The 22,963-nt window shown below is 50.1% G+C and overlaps 1 protein-coding gene across 4 annotated transcripts in view; it reads left to right on the top strand.

The window, feature by feature from the left end:
* The window catches only part of St8sia5 (ST8 alpha-N-acetyl-neuraminide alpha-2,8-sialyltransferase 5), a 78,859-nt gene that overhangs the window by 29,748 nt on the left and 26,148 nt on the right, over positions 1 to 22,963 (top strand). For all 4 annotated transcript variants that reach the window (XM_075968226.1, XM_075968225.1, XM_075968223.1 and 1 more), the window contains one exon: positions 14,482 to 14,574. In XM_075968226.1, the coding sequence (XP_075824341.1) occupies positions 14,482 to 14,574 (93 nt within the window). The remainder of the gene's footprint in view (positions 1 to 14,481; positions 14,575 to 22,963) is intronic.

Here is a 22,963-nt window from a genome sequence, read left to right as displayed (position 1 = left end):
CATAAAGTATCTCGGAGTAACTCTAACCAAACAAGTGGAAGACTTGTATGACAAGAACTTTAAATCTTTGAAGAAAGAAATTGAAGAAGACACCAGAAAGTGGAAAGATCTCCCATGCTCTTGGGTAGGCAGAATTACATAGTAAAAATGGCAATATTACCAAAAGCAACCTACAATGCAATGCCCACCAAAAGCCCAGCAAAATTCTTCACAGACCTAGAAAGAACAGTACTCAACTTCATATGGAAAAGAAAAAAAAAAACCCAAGATAGCCTCATGGCATCTCAGGTAAAGATACCCCCAAGTCAAACAGTGCTGAGGGCAGCTAAGGCAGGAGAAACTCGCCTCCCCTATTCCAGGAACTGTCCATCACCCAGGGCTGACAGCCTAGCCTAGAGCTACAGCACAAGGGCTTCTGTGCTGTGCTTGTCCTCTGTTCTACATGATGGCCCTGTCTGCCTGCCAATAACCCCCTCTACCATCTCCGCCTTTGGTCTCCCCGATAGCCCAGCACAACTGACTTCCCTTTAAGTCTGCCTGCTGTAAGCTGTGCCTGCCCTGGAGGCAGTTTCTGCCGTTGCACACATGGGCTTTCTTGGAAAGTGCACATACGTGCTTTGGAGCTTTTTCAGACACCCTGAATCCTAAAGAGCCTCTTGCCATGAAGATGTGGGCTGGTACCTATGCAGGCATTTTGGGACCTTCTTGACCCTTGAGCCCCAGGTGCAGCCTGACCTCATTGGTGCCTCTTGGCATCTACTCCAACCTTGGCTCTCCATTCTAACAGCATGGCCAGAGGAGGAAAGAAGAGGTGATGGATGGAGATAGAGACAGAGACCCACATTGGAGCAATGGACTGAGCTCCCAAGGTCCAAATGAGGAACAGAAGGAGGGAGAACATGAGCAAGGAAGTAAAGACCGCGAGGGGGGGGCACCCACCCACTGAGACAGTGGGGCTGATCTATTGGGAGCTCACCAAGGCCAGCTGGACTGGGACTAAAAAAGCATGGGATAAAACCAGACTTCTCTGAATATGGTGGACAATGAGGGCTGCTGAGAAGCCAAGGACAATGGCACTGTTTGTTTGTTTGTTTGTTTATTTATTTATTTATTTATTTATTTATTTATTATGTATACAATATTCTGTCTACATGTGTGTCTGCAGGCCAGAAGAGGGCACCAGACCTCATTACAGATGGTTGTGAGCCATCATGTGGTTGCTGGGAATTGAACTCAGGACCTTTGGAAGAGCAGGCAATGCTCTTAACCACTGAGCCATCTCTCCAGCCCCTGGCACTGGGTTTTGATCCTACTGCATGTACTGGCCTAGCCTGTTTGGATGCTCACCTTCCTAGATCTGGATGGAGGCGGGAGGACCTTGGACTTCCCACAGGGCAGGGAACCCTGACTGCTCTTCGGACAGGAGAGGGAGGGGGAGGGGAGTGGGGTGTAGGGAGTAGGGGGAGGGGGAGGGAAAAGGGAGGCAGGGAGGAGGCGGAAATTTTTAATAAAAAAAAAAAAGAAAAAAAAGAACGGAAACTGGAGGCTGAAATAAATTCCTTTTTTAAATAATAATAATAATAAAAAAGAGGTGACCCAAGAAAGTCAATCCGAGGCAGATAGCAGAGCCATACTGCTATAGCTGGTCCAACTGCTGCCACCAAGATGCCTGTGGCTGGACACTGCCCTGGCTTAGTAGCTTCTAGGATAGAAAATAGAGGGTGGCCTCCACCATAGCAAACAACAGAAGGTGAAGTCAAAGGCCTGAGAGAGCCAGCTGAAGGTCAGATATCAACCAAGGTCGAGAGCAGCCGTGTGTCTAGCAAGTCCTGTGGAGCGTGGGACTGGAACTTGACTGAATTCAGTCCTGTACTGTATTATGTGGCTTCTTCCCTAGTTGTTCTGAGACCGTGTATAATTAGGCACTATGCTGTGGGACGCAGATGGCAAGTGCCCTGGAACTTGGGGTGAAAGTCAGAGGGACTGCCTGCAGTGGCTAAGACCTGACTTGGGTCTGGAGGACCCTGCCGATAGCCTGGCGTCACCCGGGTGTGGTTCTAAGCCCGGCATTGGCTAAGCACATTCTGTGTATCACTGTTACACTTTTGCATTGGCCACGGTTACTATCCTATGTTACAGGTGAGGAAACGGAGTCACCTTCCGGTGGCAAGCAGTGAAGGGGCAGTCAGCCCCGGCAGTACTGATGCTAGAGCCTCGGCTCTGGTGGCAGATCTAACAGGATGTCTTCTTTCTGGACTGTGTGCAGATCAGCCGTGAAGGGGAGAGCCACTTACATGGCCATCCACACCATCTATTTCTGCCCTTGACTGTTGGACCAAAATGAGAAGGACGTATGGATTTAGGCAGACCACCTGCCTCCGTGTTTCCTCGGGGAAGTTGTGTTGGCATCTGCCACAGAACTCTTTTGGCTTGCTTACCCCCTCCCCCATCCTTTACGCACTTTTGTCTTCTGTTCTCCCCCACTCTTCAGAAGGGGGGGGGGGATTCATGATTCCCCGACCTCTGGGTTTAGCATTTTCCCAATTTTTATGGAAAATGGCTACACCTGAAGTTCCGCTGTGGAGGAGGGATTATTCTGAAATGCAGACACCCCCCTCTTCCCGGTCGGTGCGGACAGAGACAGCTGCTGGACATTGGGCAGCAGTCCTCCTGGTAGCCCAGCCAACATGCCTGCCCTTTGGTCCTGCCGGCTAAGATACAGCTGCCCCACGGGGTCGTTCAGGGTGCAGGCTGGCTCAATGTGAACCTTTCTGGTGGGTTTCCAAGTATTCAGAGACATAAAGGAGACACAAAAGAGAGAAAGAAGTCTTGGGCTCCATCCAAATGAGAAGGATTTGGAGAGTCAGGTTTGGCAGAATGTGCTTGGCTGGGTGCTGGGGAAACACACAAGCAGAGCAAATATGGTGTCTTCCCACTTTCCTCCCACAGCTTGACAGTATCAGGCTTCAGGCAGAGGAGGCTGTTGGGGGGGCAGCGCTGTGCCAGGAGGCTCCTTAGATGGTGTTGCTTTTTGGGTTTTCAATCTCTGAGATTTAGGCACTGTAAGCAAATCTCAGCGGAGTCTCCTAGCCTTCTGTGACCTCTAAACTTGCGAGTTAACTTACATGAACTTTCTGTGCCTCAGTTTCTGTTCCTGCAAACTGGGGGCATTAATTAAACTATTCAGTTGAGAAAAAGGTCTGTCACCTGCTCAGAAGCAGGCCAAGGGCTCCGAGGTTAAAATGCCTCACACAGGTAAGGCCATCTCAGTTTGCTCTGCCTCACACAGGCATTGCTGAGGCTCCCTGAATAGAGGAGGCAGAGTCTGACCCCAGCTTTGCCCTTCATCCAGAGCATTGTCTTGGAGAGGTAGGTAGCACCCCATATTTGGGCTGAGCCTTCTTAAAATTGAAGAAAAGCCTCATTAACTGCAAAACTCCCTAACTTTGGAGGTCGCGGAGCCAAGCATATGTCACCAATCTCCTGCTGGCTTTGCCTCTGACATGCGGGTCTTTTGTCAACACAAAAACCAGCTCTCTGCTGCAGCCCATACAGGTGCCCAGTGGGTGAGTTCTTGGTGTCAGAAAGCCAAAACTCCACCCACAGACCATGGCAAACCACTGTGTCCTGAGCAGCCCTCCTATGGGGGCCCTGGAGCTGGATGACACTGGGGGGGGGGGAGCACTGCTTATCTTACTTCCAATCCCCCTCCCACACCTTAGACCACCCTCCTGTTGATCCCGCAAGCACCACGAAACCCTACCCCTGGGGAGGCTCCCTCGTCTTCACATTCTCCCCACAGCCACCTTGTGAATAAACTCCCTGTTATAAAACGCCCAGTTTCAGCGATTATCTCATCCTGTAGCAACCCCTTCTTCTTCAACCTCGGCACCACTCCGGCAGTGCCCAGATGCCCCATTCCTTCCCCACCACCACCCACTCTCCCTCTTTCCTCCCTCATGGATTTGCACTTCTTGCCTGTTCCTCTGTCTCTACGTGCTGCTCACCAGGACTTGGCAAAGGTAGGAGGACAGAAAGACATGGAAAATGGAAAGAGAAGGAAGCTAAGGCTGGGCCAGGAAGCCAATGTCTACTTGATAATCAAATCAGGGGGCACAAATGAAAAGATATAGAAGCTGCACACGGTCTTCATTGTCCTGTACTCTCCTAATTTGACGGACACCAAGACTGTCGTTGGATAGCAAACAGCGGGGCTCACAAGGCAGGCTAGAGGCCATCCTCCACCAGGGCCTCCTTCTCAGAAGTGCTTCCTCACACTGAGTCTAAACCTCTGCCTGGGACACAGTGGGATCTTGGGGTTGAATTTTCTGCACGTCACAGCACACCAGCGTCCGTCCATCCTCCCTCTGGCTGCTCCTGATCTCATTTCCTCTTCCCCCCTGCTTGGGGACCCTGCCTTTAACATCCCCCTTACATCATGTGTAAGTCATTGTCTAGGGCAGGTGGGGATGTGCCCAGGGGACGGTAGTATAGAGAAGGGAGGGTGAGAAGGTGCCCTGAGAATGTTGACCAGGTAGACCTGTGATAGAAGTAACTAGGAAGACATAGGAGAAGAGCAGCCTTGACCCAGAGCCAGACCTCCGTGAGACTTGCAGAATGAAGTATAGCTTATGCTGGGGCTGAGACCAGGGTCACTATAGAGGCAGAGATTTAGAGGGCGGAGGTGACTAGCGTACTGGTCTGGGCTTAGCACAAGGGGCTGGTGGCCAAAGCCCAGCAAGGTCAGTGAGTCCCCAGCCAGTGCCAGTGGACATGGTGAGCATCCTGGGCTAAGCTGGGTCTTACCAGGGGTGCTTTTGGGGTTCCCTGGGCTGGCTTGGAAAGGGTCAGCTTGCAGGGGATGAGCTGGCCACCAGATCGAGGTCCTACAGCTGGGAAAGGGAGGGTGGATCTCTGAATCTGGTATTGCTCCTGGGTCAGTGTTAACCTCTCCAGACTCCAACCAATGGCAAAAATGACATTCCAGACTTTGGGGAGTGGTGTGGCAGAGCAGACTGACCACAGAACTATCTAGAGCTGCGTTCAGAATAGCAAGCATTTATTTAATCGTCTTATTAACTTGCTATTTATTATTTTGCAGTATTAGGGTTGGATTTAGGACTTTGCACAGGTAAGGCTAATACTCAACTATTGAACTATATTCACGGCCTTCTTTTATCAATTTTTTAAAAATTTTGAGATAGAATCTTCATAAGTTTCCCGGGCTAGTCTTGAAATGACTCTGCAGCCCAGGCAGGCCTTGAACTTGCAATCCTCCTGCATCAGCTTCCCCAGTGGTTGAGTTTATGAGTTCTTGTCACCAGAGCCATGTCGCCAGCCTTCTGTCTTTTAGCCCGTGGACCTTTTAGCTCTGGTGATTCTTGGCATAGGGAAATCACACCCTGTAGAGAGCGGTTAAGTCCAGATTGCTGAGCAGGCATGGAGGGCCCTGCAGTGACTCCTCCTGGCAGTTGTGGCCTTTGGTGGCTGGTAGGAGGAAGCCCTGTGTCCCTCTGCACCTATCCAGGAAGACACAGGCTTTCCGCATATTTGCTGATGGGTGTGTGCTGGCTCCAGACGGCAGCTGCTCTTATGCTGCTGGAAATAGCACAGATCTGCTGAAGGGCTGTCACCTTTGGGAGAGATGGGGGCTGCTGACTGACAAAGCCCCCAGGGAGTCCTGACTGTCAGAGCTGGGAAAAGGAGCGCATTGAGGTGATAGAGACCCTGGCTTGCCAGAGGGTATTTTTTTTTTTCTGGTATAATTGACTAGCCAGATGACCTTGGGCAAGCGGCCTTGCTGATTGCAGCCTGAATTTCAAGCACAGTCTCCTTGGACTGTTAAGGGAGTGAAAGGAGCTGGTTTAAGGGTCTAGGAGAAGGCTGCCTCACACAGCTGGGCAGGATGCGAATCAGGCGGTGCTGAAACCCAGCCCACTATCACTCCGACAGGCCGTGTTGCCGGCATGTGGCTTAATTAATGGGGTCGGTCGGTCGGGTTTCCTAATTTTGTTTGCACAGAGGTGCTGCGTGGAGGGGAAGTGTTTCTAGCAGGGTGATATCTCACTACTCTTCTCTTAGAATGCCCCAGGCATGACAGAAAGAAAAGGTCAAGACTGATGGACTATGGCAGTTTCCCTTCCTCCTGCGCCTGCCCCTAACAGCTGCATTTTTACGTGGCACAGGGAACCTCCCTGGATTTCTGTGGTCTTAGATGCCACTATGGTGGACTGTGATTAGAAAGAGCACAGTGGCCCCATCTCACACCAACCATTGACCCTGGGAAGGGGATGCAACCCTGGGTGGATTGAAGAGGAAATAAACAAGGGAGCCTTTGTGGGTGGGTTCACGCGGAAAGGCTGGTTGGAGCAGATGAGTGGCCCAGTGTGGCCTCGCAGCTGGCCAGCTCCAGCCTGTTGAGAGGGGCCTCAGCTTGCAAAACTGGGGCCTTCACGGGGTTGAGAGAAGGAAAGCCACACCCCGCCACCAGGACCCTCTAGCCTTCTTCATTCGTCTTTTCAAAATGCAGGTTGTCCCCCAATGACCAGGCAGTTAGAGCTGACCAGCCCACAAGGTTCCCGAGGGCACAGGGACAGGATGGCTGCAGCCTGGAGCCAGCTTTGGAGCTGACTGTTGGAAGTCAAATGGTGTTGGAGAGGAGCTAGGCTTCTGACACGGACCTGGAGACGCCGGTTGCGGCTGCGGTGCCAGCTCCCTCTCCTTTGAGCCGAGCAGAGATAGTGTTTCCGGAATGGAAAGAAGAGGCGGTGACTCACTCGCTTACAAAGCCTGGGGAGTTAGTGAGGGCGGAGGGGCGCTTTGGTCAGATTCCCCATGCGCAAGTGAAGCCAGGGAGTATTTATAGAGAGGTCTGTAGCTTAAAAGCAAAGAACATATCTCAGCAATTTTCAGTAGCAAAAGAATCATCACACCATTACAGGAAACATAGAAAAGGCATTTTAAGAGCTGTCCCCATCCCATCATTCTGAGAGGTCCCAGGAACATCTCCCCACAGGCCACTTCTCCCCCAGTACTGTCACACACACATGCAATTCTTCCTGCAGGCCACAGTTTGTTCTTGCATGTTGTGCCTGCCACTCTCATGAGGGAATACACAAAAGAATGTGAGCGTTCTTTTCATGGTCCCAGACCATTCTCGGTTTGCCCAGCTTCTGCGGGCTACACCTCTCAGGCTTCCTGTCACAGGCACAACTTTGGGGTTCCCAGTGTGGCTGTGCTCCATGAAATGCTGTGTCATCAAATGTGTCATCCGTAGAGATCAGGTGGGAATAGTGCACCCCCAAGAGCAGAGCCTACAAGGGTGGGGGAAAGAAGCAAGATTCGTTGATTTCCTTTATCCAACTGCAAAGCTGAGGCTTCAGATACAGTCACGGAGCACTTTGGATGACTTGGCTCTGGATGTTTCAGGGGCCTAGGATTTGTGTTAATTAGAAATGGTAAGATACAAATATGCAAATGCCTGTCATGAGGGAAGGGGTTTGATACTCACTAGTTCCGGGAACAAGGGCACAGCTCTCCACACTGGGCCGATAAAAAGCCCCAGGCCAGTTAGGAGGCAGTGTGACCAGTGGCCTGAGGGCAGGGACTGGTGAGGCAGGGGTTCCGGTCTTCAGGCTCCAGTGTAGGGGCTGCTCGAGGTTGCCTGTACCTGGCCCTAGGGTGGGTAGGACAAGGATGATAGGACAGAGTGTGCAAAATGGAGAAGGAAGGATCTGGGAATGGCTGTTTTCGGTGAGTGGCATGGGAGAGGCACTCCAAGGCTAGTCTGCCACAGTTCTAGGAACCCTGAGAGGGACAGTCCCTGTAGGGTGGGCAGGGCCCAGTGGTCAAGGCCTCAGAAACACTCCTTTTGTTCTGAGATAGGGTCTCACTATATAGCCCTGGCTGGCCCGGAACTCACAGAGATCAGCCTTCCTCTGCCTCCCATGTGCTAGGATTAAAGGTGTGTGCCACCATGCCCAGCAGTGAATGTCTTTATGTCTGTAGTGCTTAGCAGAGGCAGGGTGATCAAGGACATCTAATACCAGGCAGGACTTGGCATGGGCTGTCGCCAGGAGGAGGCGGAAGGAGGTTTAGTGAGCTCAGCAGAAGGCCGCGTCACTGGAGCAGATGGTAGAGAAACTTCTGCGTTATTCATCCCTGAGTCAGCTCTGCTGTCATCTAGCTGAGGGCAGAGAAGCCAGTGTCGCACTCCTGGGTCTCCCTGTGGTGTCTGCTGGCAGCATTCGCCCTTCAATGACAGGGCAATGGGGGTGAGCTCTTCTTAACATTTCCTGTGCAATACGCTTTCCTGGAAATGTCAACAGCATCATGGTTGCTGCTCACGTAGCACTCAGTCTTTCTAGACTAGTGTTGACATGGCTAAGGCTAGAAGTGACAGGGCTAAAATGGCTGTCTGGGTTCGTTCACGCTGCTGAAACAGAGTACGTAGTCTCAGGTGCTGCCAAACAGTGGAAATTTATTTCTAGAGATTTGACTGGGAGTCCGAATTTCAGAAGGTTTGTTCTCTGTTTCATAGACAGGCCTTCTCCCCATATTCTCATGTGGTAGGGGGACAAAGTGTCTCTCTCAGCCCTGTTTTATAAGGACGTTTACGTGTAGATGAGAACAGAGGCTCATCTAATCCCATCGCCTCCTGATCCCATCATCTCAGAGCTTGGATTCTGGGGGACCCCAAACACTCAGATTATAGCAGTGGCTAAGAAGGGGTGTGAGTCCACCTTTGAAAACCTCTCAACCTAGAACCCTGGACACATGGCACAAAGACTGCTTAGAACTGTTGAGTTGCCCGTATGAACAATGTTAGGGATTCAGGAGAAAGGAGGACCAAATGCTAAGACTGGAGGGAAAAGGAAGGATGGTTGGGCAGAGGAGAGGGGAGTCTGGTCAGAGGGAAGACACTGCCTTGGTTCAAAGTAGGAGAGAAAAGAGACAGAGGAAGTGACCCAGATGACTTGTACACACAGGAGTAATGTTGGCAAGTCTCCAGCTCTCTGAAGACCAATGGTTCTCAACCTTCCTAATGCTGTGACCCTTTAACACAGTTTTTCATGTTGTGGTGACCCCCCCAATCACAAAGTTATTTTTGTTGCTACTTCATAACTGTCATTTTGCTACTGTTATGAATCATAATGTAAATATTTGCTATGCAGGATATCTGATAATCTGATATTTGACCCTCAAATGAGTCACCACCCACAGGTTGAGAACCGCTGTGCTAGGCTTATTGGCAAACATTTGTATCTGGAGTTTTTCTTAGTGGCAGTCTAGGATCATGACTTCACTCAACCTGTGGTTCCAATGGCCTAGTAACACCTGCAGGGTCCGATTGCAAATGAGACAGACCTTACTTTCCGCTGTGTGACTGGAAAACTGCAGGAGGTAGAGCCAAGGTCACAGGCTTGTGTGGTGGCCCCAAGCTGACCCCTTGTTCTTAGTTGCAGATGACAGGATGCTCGTCAACTGCCTCAAGGAGAAAGAGATTTATTAAGGGCACTCCTAGCTCAGAGTCTTCAAGAAAAAAATGAGTGTCTTAGTGAATTAGTCAGGGTTATCTAGTGGAACAATGAAATATAGAATGAGTGTAGTGAAAGAATGAATATAATATAATATAAAACGGAATCTATTGGAGTAACTTACAAGCTAGTATCCAGCTAGTCCAATGATGCTGTCTACCAGTGGACAGTCCAAGGATGCAGTAGTTCAGTCCACGAGACCGGATGTCTTAGCTGCTCTTCAGTGTACCCTGGAATCATGAAGAAGGAGACTCTAAGGCTAGTAAAGGAATGAGCTGCCAAGGAGAGCAAGCAGGCAGAGACCAAAAGCTTCTTTCTTCCACAGCCTTTATATACACTAGATCCTAGTTAGGGTTACTATTGCTGTGATGAAACACCATGTGCTGAGTGGTGGTGGTGCACGCCTTTAATCATAGCATGCAAGTGGTAGAGGCAGGCAGATAGATCTCTGAGTTCAAGGCCAGCCTGGTCTATAGAGTGAGTTCCAGGACACAGAGAAACCCTATCTCAAAGAAAAAAACCTGAAACAAAAATGAAGGGAAGGAAGGAAGGAAGGAAGGAAGGAAGGAAGGAAGGAAAGAAGGAAGGAAGGAAGGAAGGAAGGAAGGAAGGAAGGAAGGAAGGAAGGAAGGAAGGAATCACCATGACCATAAGAATGTTGGGGAGGAAATGGTTTATTTGACTTACACGTCCACATTGTAATTCATCATTGAAAGAAGTCAGGGCAGGAATTCACGCAGGGCTGGAACCTGGAGGCAAGGTACTGATACAGAGGCCATGGAGGGGTGCTGCTCACTTACTGGCTTGCTACTTCTCATTATAGCTCTGCATGCAGGTGATTACCAATAACCACACAACACAGTCGATACTAGGCTGCCTTGAAATCTCCTTCACTACTTCCATGAACCCCAACTCTTCAATTTAGCCTCAGGGAGATGTTTTTGGACAAGGGCAGAAAGCGGCCACATTATTCTCTAAAATATCACAAGAACAGTTTCTAGGTCATTTACTAATATTTTTGTCCTCTGAAACCTCTTGAGTCTGGCCATCACAAGCTACATCACTCTCAACATCACTGTCGTCCATGTTCCTAATAGGAGGGCCCAGTAACTGCCCCCCCCCCCAAAATGTTCAATAGCTCTTCTACTCTAGTTATCCAAACTCTGCACATTCCTACAACAAACATTATGGTCAGGACTGTCACAGTGACACCCCATTCCTGGTACCAGTTTCTTGTCTTAGTCACTGTTCTGTTGCTTTGAAGAGACTCTGTGACCAGGGAGGTTCTCATAAAAGAAAACATTTGAATTGGGTTTAGTCCATTATCATCATAGTGGGGAGCAGTATGAAGCAGTAGCGGAGGGCTACATCCTGATCCATAGGGGGAGAGAGAGCCAGAGCCAGAGCCAGACAGAGGGAGGCAGAGACAGACTCTGGGCTTGGTAGGGACTTCTGAAACCGCAAAGCCCACCTCCAGTGACACACTTCCTCCAACAAGGCCACACCATCTAATCCTCCTAATGCTTTCAAATAGTGCCACTCCCTGGTGACTAAAACTGATGAGCCTATGGGGGTCATTCTTATTCAAATCACCACATTCCACCCCAATACAATATGTGTAGCTTGAAGAGAAAGGGAGCATCAGACAGTGTAATGGAGCTAAGTCCAGTGCTCGGGAACATAAGAGGTTTAAAGAAAAACCAGATGCTAAATGGAATAAAGGGAGTTGTAACCTCAGAGCAACACCTCACCAGTTTGTGGAAAGGAGTTAAAGAAAAGCTTCGGCAGCGAAGGAACCCGCCACCAACAGAAAGCTGATATAAATGTAATAAAAGGAAGTGGCCAAGTTCCAACCCCATCAAACAGTAGAACTTGGGAGCTTTGGCCACATGGTTCTCGTTTTAGAGTCAAGGATACAAGAAACAAGTTGTGGAATCTCCCTCCATGGCTAAGAAAAGATGCCGAGGCCAAGTGTGCATCGGGAGTGTCCCTGCATGAAGGCTCAGAGAGCGCACTGTGTAAAGTTGTGAAGGCGAAGCTTGGATCGCCTTGGAGATCCCAAGATGCTGGAGATGACAGAGTTGTGGGATCCCTGCCAAGCAAAGCTGTGGTGTGGAACCAGCCCAAGCAAGAGAAGTGGAGTTGGGGATCTGAAGAGTGCCTTGGCATCAGAGATGGGGATGCAGAGTTTGGAGTTTGCCCAGCTGGTTTTTGGTCTTACTTTGGTTCAGTATTTCCTCACTATGCTCCCCTTTCCTCCCTTTTGGAATGGTAATGCATAGCCTGTGCCATTGTGTGTTGGAAGTATGTGATCTGTTCTTTCTGATTTTGACTTTACAGGAAGTGATAGTTGAGAGATTGCCAAGAGTCTCAGGAGAGACTTTGAACTTTGAAACAAAGTTGAGACTGTAAAGTTGGACTGAATGCGTATTTTGCATTCTGTGATAGCTACCAGATTATGGGGGCCAGAAAGTGGAATATAGTGGTTTGAATAAGAATGGCCCCTATAGGTTCATATATTTGAATGTTTAGTCACCAGGGAGTGACACTATTTGTAAGGATTAGGAGGTGTGGTCTTGTTGGAGGAAGTATGTCAGTGAGGGTGGGCTTTGAGGTGTCAAACATCCATGCCAAGCTCAGAGTCAGTCTCTCTCTCTCTCTCTCTCTCTCTCTCTCTCTCTCTCTCTCTCTCTCTCTCTCTCTCTCTGCCTGTGGATTGGGATGTAGCTCTTAGCTACTGTTCCAGAAATTTCCTTCATGTTACCATGCTCCCTATCATGATGATAATGGACAAAACTGTAACCAAGTTTCCAATTAAATGCTTTCTTTTATAAGAGCTGCCTTGGTCATGGTGTCTTCTCCCAGCCATAGAATAGTGACTAAGACGGGCTAGAAGACGTGGTCCACATAAAGATGGACCTTTCCACCTCAGAAGATCCAGACTGAACTGGATCTTCCTACCTCACATGGTCTCAGTAAGAAAGCTCTCTCACAGGCATGCCCAGCCACTTGGATTTTAGTTAATTCCAGATGTAGCCAGGCTGACAACCAAGATGAGCCGTCACATGAGCAATGGCATTGTGCAATGGGACCATCATGCGAGCTGCCGCCATGACTGTAGTGTTTGAGAACCATGTCACCTCTGTCTGCCCCATGCTCCTTTTCATGTTTTTCAAGGAGCAGCTTGGAATCAGTCTCATGTGCATATTTCTGACTGGTTGGACCTAAATTCTCTCCAGAGTCTTAGCCTCAAAGGAGTCTAGGAAATGTAGTCTTTAGTGTGCCTGTTTCTGTAGGGCAGATAGGAGAGAAATGACAAGGACATAATCGCTGCATTTGAGATGCTCACCATTTGGAAGGGCTGTAGACCAGAGGCAGATTATGATAATATGATATTATTTGTTCTAATGAAGATACAGTGTGTAGAGCTGTAGTGTCTGCACTACCAGACAGTATGCGAGCCCCGGGCAAAGGTCCTGGAGATTTAAAAACACACGTACACAGACAGAGACATGGGGACACGGGTCATCCATGATACAAGTGTGCCAAGAATGCCCACTTTATTGTGCTCACAGGCAGCTTATATAGGGCTCTGGCCACGCCCCAGCTCTTGAGATCTTTCAGCTGCAGACTCATTAGAACCCACTCCCCTGCCATCAGGGTCTCGTGTTCAGAGCAGCTGCAGGCTGCTCAGAGCAGAGGAAAACAAGTTGTTTACAAGAAATTCAGGGTCTGGTGGTCCGCAGTCCTCAACATAGAGCCCAGAGAAAGGGGCCACATGAGTGTTCCCAAAGGAGCAGGCCTTTGATCTAGGTTCTGAAGCTGAGTTTGGAGAGAGAGGGAGAGATAGAGATGGGGGCGGGAATCAGAAACAAGAGGGAAAGAGAGCGAGAGTGAGTTTGATGTTAAAGACATCCTCAATTCCTTGTTCTTAAGAGCTCCACCTAGTTCTTTTATGACATAAAGATATGGAGCCAACTTATTTTGGAATTAGGAGAAAATCCATTGAATAGAACATTTTTGGGGTCTATTTTTGTGGCCTTGAGCATGTTAAGCAAACATTCTACTCTCATACTCTTGTCTGCAGCATTGGCTTGGCAATAGGGTGCAAATGTGATAGCTGCTGCCATGGTTGGAAGGTGCTAAGACAAGCTCCAAGAATGCCTACGTTTCCAGCATTTGATTCTGGCTCTGTGATGGCTGTAGGTGCCTCTTTTGCTTCTGATTCTCGTGGGTTACTTGTTAGGAGACTACTGAGCCCATGGTTAGTGTGGCAGTCTGTATACTCTTGAGTCATGACTGCGGCGGTCTTGGGATCCCACATTCCCGGCTCCAGTAGCTCCAGCTACAGAACCACCGTGGAAGTGGGAGAGACCCATGAGGAAAGGATCACCTGGCTTCTGCCCAGGAAGGTGACTCTGGACTCCAGGGCTGTGGGTATACCAGCTCTTGTGGTAAACAGATGGGAAAAGAGTGGTCAGTCTCCCAGACAGCGCAGCAGGAACAAGAGCACCAAGGGAGCAGATGGGAATGGAAATGCTTTGTAAATGGAAAAATCTTGGGCAATCTGAGCTCTGCCTGTGGCTGTGTCATAGGACATTGTCTTAAGAGTCAGAGAAAGACAGAAAGGGCAGGAAATGATGGGATAATTCACTGCCTGCCTCCCAGATTGGCTGCTGGGTGCTGCCGATCTCCCATTCTGTCTGATCAGAGTGCATAAAGCCTACCCCCCTCCTCCCTCACAGTTTTGCAATGAAGCCTGTGACCGCCTTTCAGTGTTGGCCCAAGTGGGCTTTGTTCCTATACACACTTATAGTGCAGTATGGTTGCTCCTACTTAGAGCCAGCACCCTACTGGGTCCTGTGATGGGGTGGGTTGGTTCTTGGCAGGTCCTAGAAAACCCGGGCTGCTTCTCTGTGTAACCTTTGTCTCTGTTGGTTCTCAGGTACTTTGAATTTTACAAGGGGCCTTTAGAATTTAACTCCACAAGATGCCTGGAGCTGAGGCAGGAGATCCTGGACGTGAAGGTGCTGTCCATGTGAGTGTGCTCTGCCTGGGCTGGGAGTGGGTACAAGTCACATGTGGAGGTGAGGTGGGGTGGGGTGGGTAGACCCCAGAACTGAAGGGGACGAGAAACACAAGGTAGACATCATAGCCTGGAAATTCCACTGGCATTAGAAGGCCCTGGAAGCTGTTTGATCACCAAGGCCAAGTTTGCAAGGTCACCTCGGGGTGTGAAAGTCCCCAGCTCAGTTACCAGCCACCTCAATTATCATTGCAGGGCTCCTGTTGGGTAGAAATCTAAGAGGCCCTGGACTGTCGGACCTGAAATTCAGTGTTTTGTACAGTTAAGGGTTAAACCTGGCCCACTTAATGCTGTCATTGACAATTTTAATTTCTTTGAAAGTTTTGATTGGTCAATTATTTGATGCAAAATCCAAGAAGTGTCACAAAATGGTATGTAGTGAAGCATCTCTCTCTCACCCCGTTCTAGTTCCTGAAGGTCTAGTGTATCCTCACAGCATGTTGGTGCACAAACAATATCTCTGTGTGGAGATTCCTTCGACACACCGCTATAGAAATGGCAAAGGAACACCCCCATCCTCTCCCGTCCTATCCTCATCCTCATCCCATCCCATCCCATCCCATCCCATCCCATCCCATCCCATCCTCATCCCATCCCATCCTCATCCCATCCCATCCTCATCCCATCTCATCCTCATCCCATCCCATCCTCATCCCATCCCATCCCATCCTCATCCCATCCCATCCCATCCCATCCTCATCCCATCCCATCCTCATCCCATCCCATCCCATCCCATCCTCATCCCATCCCATTCTCATCCCATCCCGTCCCGTCCCATCCCATCCCATCCCATCCCATGCCATCCCATCCCATCCCATCCTCATCCCATCCTCATCCCATCCCATCCCATCCCATCCCATCCAATCCCATCCTCATCCTCATCCCATCCCATCCCATCCTCATCCCATCCCATCCTCATCCCATCCCATCCCATCCTCATCCCATCCCATCCCATCCCATCCTCATCCCATCCCATCCCATCCCATCCCATCCTCATCCCATCCCATCCCATCCCATCCCATCCTCATCCCATCCCATCCTCATCCCATCCCATCCCATCCCATCCTCATCCCATCCCATCGCATCCTCATCCCATCCCATCCCATCCTCATCCCATCCCATCCCATCCCATCCTCATCCCATCCCATCCTCATCCCATCCTCATCCCATCCCATCCTCATCCCATCCTCATCCCATCCTCATCCCATCCCATCCTCATCCCATCCCATCCCATCCCATCCCATCCTCATCCCATCCTCATCCCATCCTCATCCCATCCCATCCTCATCCCATCCTCATCCCATCCCATCCCATCCCATCCTCATCCCATCCTCATCCCATCCCATCCTCATCCCATCCTCAACCCGTCCCATCCTCATCCCATCCCACCCCGTCCCGTCCCATCCCATCCCATCGCATCCCATCCCATCCCATCCCATCCTCATCCCATCCCATCCTCATCCCATCCCATCCCATCCTCATCCCATCCCATCCTCATCCCATCCCATCCTCATCCCATCCCATCCCGTCCCGTCCCGTCCCATCCCATCCCATCCCATCGCATCCCATCCCATCCCATCCTCATCCCATCCCATCCTCATCCCATCCCGTCCCGTCCCGTCCTGTCCCATCCCATCCCATCCCATCCCATCCTCATCCCATCCCATCCCATCGCATCCTCATCCCATCCCATCCTCATCCCATCCCATCCTCATCCCATCCCATCCCATCCCATCCTCATCCCATCCCATCCTCATCCCATCCTCATCCCATCCTCATCCCATCCCATCCTCATCCCATCCCATCCCATCCTCATCCCATCCCATCCCATCCCATCCCGTCCCATCCCATCCCATCCTCATCCCGTCCCATCCCATCCCATCCCACCCCATCCCATCCCATCCCATCCTCATCCCATCCCATCCTCATCCCATTCCATCCCATCCCATCCCATCCTCATCCCATCCCATCCTCATCCCATCCCATCCCATCCTCATCCCATCCTCATCCCATCCCATCCTCATCCCATCCTCATCCCATCCCATCCCATCCTCATCCCATCCCATCCTCATCCCATCCCATCCCATCCTCATCCCATTCCATCCCATTCCATCCTCATCCCATCCCATCCCATCCTCATCCCATTCCATCCCATCGCATCCCATCCCATCCCATCCTCATCCCATCCCATCCCATCGCATCCTCATCCCATCGCATCCTCATCCCATCCCATCCTCATCCCATCCCATCCCATCCTCATCCAATCCCATCCTCATCCCATCCCATCCTCATCCCATCCCATCCCATCCCATCCCATCCCATCCCATCCTCATCCCATCCTCATCCCATCCTCATCCCATCCTCATCCCATCCCATCTCCATCCCATCCCATCCCATCCTCATCCCATCCCATCCTCATCCCATCCTCATCCCATCCCATCCCATCCTCATCCCATCCCATCCCATCCCATCCTCATCCCATCCCATCCCATCCCATCCCATCCCATCCTCATCCCATCCCATCCCATCCTCATCCCATCCCATCCTCATCCCATTCCATCCTCATCCCATCCCATCCTCATCCCATCCCATCCCATCCTCATCCCATCCCATCCCGTCCCGTCCCATCCCATCCTCATCCCATCCCATCCTCATCCCATCCCATCCCATCCTCATCCCATCCTCATCCCAGCCTCATCCCATCCCATCCTCATCCCATCCCATCCCATCCTCATCCCATCCCATCCCATCCCATCCTCATCCCATCCCATCCTCATCCCATCCCATCCCATCGCATCCTCATCCCATCCCATCCTCATCCCATCCCATCCCATCCTCATCCAATCCCATCCTCATCGCATCCCATCCTCATCCCATCCCATCCTCATCCCATCCCATCCTCATCCCATCCCATCCCATCCTCATCCCATCCCATCCCATCCCATCCCATCCTAATCCCATCCTCATCCCATCCCATCCTCATCCCATCCCATCCCATCCCATCCCATCCCATCCCATCCTCATCCCATCCCATCCCATCCTCATCCCATCCCATCCCATCCCATCCTCATCCCATCCTCATCCCATCCCATCCTCATCCCATCCCATCCTCATCCCATCCCATCCCATCCTCATCCCCATCCCATCCCATCCCCATCCCATTCCATCCTCATCCCATCCTCATCCCATCCCATCCCATCCTCATCCCATCCCATCCCATCCCATCCTCATCCCATCCCATCCTCATCCTCATCCCATCCCATCCCATCCCATCCCATCCTCATCCCGTCCCGTCCCATCCCATCCCATCCCATCCTCATCCCATCCCATCCTCATCCCATCCCATCCCATCCCATCCCATCCTCATCCCATCCCATCCCATCCCATCCTCATCCCGTCCCGTCCCATCCCATCCCATCCCATCCCATCCCATCCCATCCCATCCTCATCCCATTTCATCCCATCCCATCCCATCCCATCCTCATCCCATCCCATCCCATCCCATCCCATCCTCATCCCATCCCATCCCTTCCCATCCCATCCTCATCCCATCCCATCCCATCCCATCCTTATCCCATCCCATCCCATCCCATCCTCATCCCATCCCATCCTCATCCTCATCCCATTCCATCCCATCCTCATCCCATCCCATCCTCATCCTCATCCCATTTCATCCCATCCCATCCCATCCCATCCTCATCCCATCCCATCCCATCCCATCCCATCCTCATCCCATCCCATCCCTTCCCATCCCATCCTCATCCCATCCCATCCCATCCCATCCTTATCCCATCCCATCCCATCCCATCCTCATCCCATCCCATCCTCATCCTCATCCCATCCCATTCCATCCTGATCCCATTCCATCCTCATCCCATCCTCATCCCATCCCATCCCATCCCATCCTCATCCCATCCCATCCTCATCCCATCCCATCCTCATCCCATCCTCATCCTCATCCCATTCCATCCCATCCCATCCCATCCTCATCCCATCCCATCCCATCCCATCCCATCCCATCCTCATCCCATCCCATCCTCATCCCATCCCATCCTCATCCCATCCTCATCCCATCCTCATCCCATCCCATCCCATCCCATCCCATCCCATCCCATCTTATCCTCATCCCATCCCATCCCATCCCATCCTCATCCCATCCCATCCTCATCCCATCCCATATTCATCCCATCCTCATCCCATCCCATCCCATCCCATCCCATCCTCATCCCATCCCATATTCATCCCATCCTCATCCCATCCCATCCTCATCCCATCCCATCCCATCCCATCCTCATCCCATCCCATCCTCATCCCATCCTCATCCCATCCCATCCTCATCCCATCCCGTCCCGTCCCATCCCATCCCATCCCATCCCATCCCATCCTCATCCCATCCCATCCCATCCCATCCCATCCCATCCCATCCCATCCCATCCCATCCCATCCCATCCCATAGTCCATCATCTGCAGTGGGAGGAAGACCTGAGCCTCCCAGCTGGCCATTCAGTTCAGTCTTCTCTCTCTTGTTATGACTCCCTGGAAGCCAGCAGACCTACCTGGGGTGTCTGAATGATAATTATGCCAGGGTCTGAATGTATTTAGAAACAATTACATCTGGACGTGGACAAAATAAAAATTATACAAAGGTAATGTGAGATACTTATATGGACTCATGGCCCTCTGACATGATCCTAAGGACTCTGCCCATGGCTGGCAGTCAGAAGCCAGGTAGTGTGAGTCCTGGAGAAAGTAGAGGCTTTGGGCTAAGGCAGACCTGGGACCACAAGCTAATTCTGGGCCTTGCCTGCTCTAATTATCAGGCAAATAAATTACTTAATTTCTCTGAGCCTTTCCTAACTTATAAAATGGAGGTGGCATTACCTACTTCTTAGGCATTGCTGTCGACTGGTGGAAATAGTTTGTAAAATAGATAGCAGGCTCCGACTGGGGGGCTGCAGGGGAGGCGGCAGTGGCGCTCAGTAGATGTGGATATTCCACTTTCTTTCCGTTCGAGTGAGGACCACATTCTTCCAACACATTAAGGCAGTGGGTGAGGAGAGAGTGAGGCTCTGAGCTGGGGAGAGGAGCGTTTTTAAAGGGGAACAGCTGCAAGGAGGGTGGATACATGTTTGGGGGTTTTAGGATTGGGTGAAGGGGGTACAGAGTAAGACGATTTATGAAATCATTGATCAAACTTTGGGTATGGACCATTAACCAAGGACCCTAAATTGCTGTCAGGATGTCTGCGAGGACTAGGGTGTCTGCAGAAAACATCTTGACCTCGTTAAATTTTATGAGCCTGCTCCTTAGCTCCTTAATTGGCTATTTCTAGAGTATACATTCAAATTTCACCATCACAGCACATCCCTGGAACTGAGGTAGGCTCCCAGTCACCATATGGCTTAAGATGAATCCCCTTCTTTAAAATGGAGTCTGCAAAGCCAGGTCCTCACAAGGTGAGCAGGCCCATTGCTTTGGTGGCTGTGTTGAGGAAGAAGTGTGCCATCACAGGGAGCAGGAGAGAGAGCAAATCTGCTGTCTTCATGACCAAGCAGAAAGAGAAAAAGACCAGGTTCCCACTGGTGCAGTCCTAATAACCTTGAGACCTCCCCCACATGGCCTTGCCTCCTAAAGGTCCCCCACCCTCCCCATAGCATCACCCTGAGAAACAGCCCTCAACACTAAAGCCTTTAGGAGATGCATAAGGTCCAAACTAGCAGCCTTCATATGCAGCTGCTGAAAGTCCCAGGATTAGGCCTTGAGATAGTCCAGCTGGATTATCTGTATTGGCTATGGCCCTGTCATGATTGGTGATCTATGTGCTCTTTCTAGAGATGAATGGAGCTACCCTCTGATGTCTGCTGTTCATTGCACTGAGCATGCACCACTGTGGTCCCAGCTCTCAGGGAGTCCATAGACCAATGGGGAAACAGACATGAGTAACTCTAAGGAGACAAACTCTTAGGGTAATGGGGAACTTGACCTAGGGTGGGTGATGCCAGGCAAAGGTTTGCCGAGGAAGGGTGGAGAGAGTTCTGGTCTGTGAGGTGATAGTTGTTAACTAGGCTAAGAAGATCCCAAAGGGGCCAGTCCATACGAGGTCTTGAGACAGGAAGGATGCTGCTGGGTCCTGGAGCTGCAGGACCAGAGCAGCTGTGGGTCAGCATGTGAGGGGAAAACAGAACCGGTGGCACCACAGTGTAGTAATATGGAGCGGCGGCAGGGCTGCGTCCCCAAACACCCCAGCCGCCTGCCGGGCTCGGCTAGCTTATGCCCCAAAATAATTACACAGACACTGTATTCATTTAAACACTGCTCTGGCCCATCTCTATCTAGCCTCTTCTAGGCTAACTCTCGCACCTGGACTAGCCCATTTCTTATCATCTGTGTAGCGCCCCTAGGTGCGCTTACCGGGAAGATTCTGCCTAAGTCCATCTTGGGTCAGAGCTTCATAGCGTGCGTCTTCCCTGGAGCAGGTAGCATGGCGTCTCTCTTGAGGCGTCTGCTCTGGAGAGGAGAGCTGTGGAGTCTGACCTCACTTCCTCTTCCTCCCAGCCTTCCCTTCTGTTTACTCCACCCACCTAAGGGTGGGCCTATCCAATGGGCCTAGCAGTTTCTTTATTGCTTAAACAATGAAATCAACAGATTGATTTATGACACTCCCACATCACTTCCCGTTTTTCTGTTTAAACAAAAAAAAGGAAGGCTTTAACCTTAACATAGCAAAATTACATATAACAAAACAGTTATCAAGTAAAGTTACATCAGAAACATTTATACATATAACAAAATTGACCGTAAATCTCTATCAATAAAGCAAAATCTATACTAATGCAAATTATTCATATCTATATTACATCCCCCTTTAAATGTAAAAGAACATTTATAAACCATATTTGGGAATATGGGCGCAGTTTTTTCTCTCCAAACTGCTTCCTGCTGAATGGGGGCGTCGTTAATCAGATTATTTAGGGTGTAACCTGTGTGCCAGGTTTATCTCAGTTGGCAGTTGAGCAAAGCAATTTTCTGAAGATGTTCACAGCAACCCTTCAGGAGGACGTGGTCCATCATACCAAATTGGAATAGAAGAAATGAACAGGGTCTCATCCTCTGTGAAAACAAAAGAAGACTCTCTCCAAAGCATCATATCCTTAGACCCAAATTCTGAAGTCATACCCTCATGATATCCGTTCTGGTTCCACTTGGCAGCCCATATAATGAAATGTCTCTCTGTACTTAGCTCCTTCACAGTCAAAAATTTTAAAGAAAACACAATGTACATAATCCAGACTCTCTGTGAATTTTCCATCTTTACGCGGCTTATTTTTATTCTATCACTTTACTTTATTCTGTCTCTTTAAAGACTTTACCTTTTTTTTTTAAACCATTAACTTTATTCTCTATATTCTTTTTCTTCTCTCTCCCAAGCCTACGTACATTCATCCAACAGTGTGACTCGTTTAGCGGTCTGAATCTGTCCCATTGTGAATCTGTAATTTTTTACTATCCAGGAGCAGTTTTGATTTGCGCCTTTAAATCATTAGGCCCTTAAGAATCTAAGCTGAGACATTCCTAGGTTAATTTTTTGCTTTTTGAGCGTATATCTGTAGACCAGGCTGTCTTTGAACTCTCAGAGATCCGCCTGTCTCTGCCTCCCAGGCATTGGGATTAAAGGCGTACACTACTACACCTTGAACTCACAGAGATCTGTTTGTCTCTGCCTTCTAGGCACTGGGATTAAAGGCGTGTGCTACCACACCTTGAACTCACAGAGGTTTACTTTAAGAATTTTAACTTTTAGTCTGCATATATTTTTAACACAGTTTAAATCATTTAGAAATTTTCTTTGTCTTTGAATCTCTCTTTACTGTATATCTTTCTTTTTCTGACCACATGAATCTTTAATTTACCAAGCAATCTCAGTAGGACTAAAGGCGTGGCTTTGCCGGCTAGATGTAGCCCATTCCTTAGCTTTCCAGCCTTGTGGCTGAGGTACTGGCTGTAGCCACGTTTATAGCCACAACTGGCATTTCAAGGTCCCTGCCAGCCAGCAAGCTACAACAGACAACACTCAAGTCCTCTCTCGGTAGCCGGCCCTCCTGCCTCAAACAGTCAGAATTTTCCCTGGCAGGATGGCCCAGAAAGCTGGCATTTTTAAACAGCGCAGCTTTTTTCCTGCTACGGCTGAAAACCGAAAAGCATGCGTTCAGCTTTTCGTCAACACCGTTTAAGTGTTTCGTGGCAGGACCTCTTAATGAGCTGCAGGGTTTTGCAGCTGAAGCTGAGTCAGGAAGCCTCTTGGGGCTACCAGGTAGGAGCGGCACTCAGCACTTTAATTCTG

Source organism: Microtus pennsylvanicus, chromosome 4, assembly GCF_037038515.1.
Source record: "Microtus pennsylvanicus isolate mMicPen1 chromosome 4, mMicPen1.hap1, whole genome shotgun sequence".
NCBI lineage: Eukaryota > Metazoa > Chordata > Mammalia > Rodentia > Cricetidae > Microtus > Microtus pennsylvanicus.
This window is presented reverse-complemented; position numbering and strand designations above follow the sequence as displayed.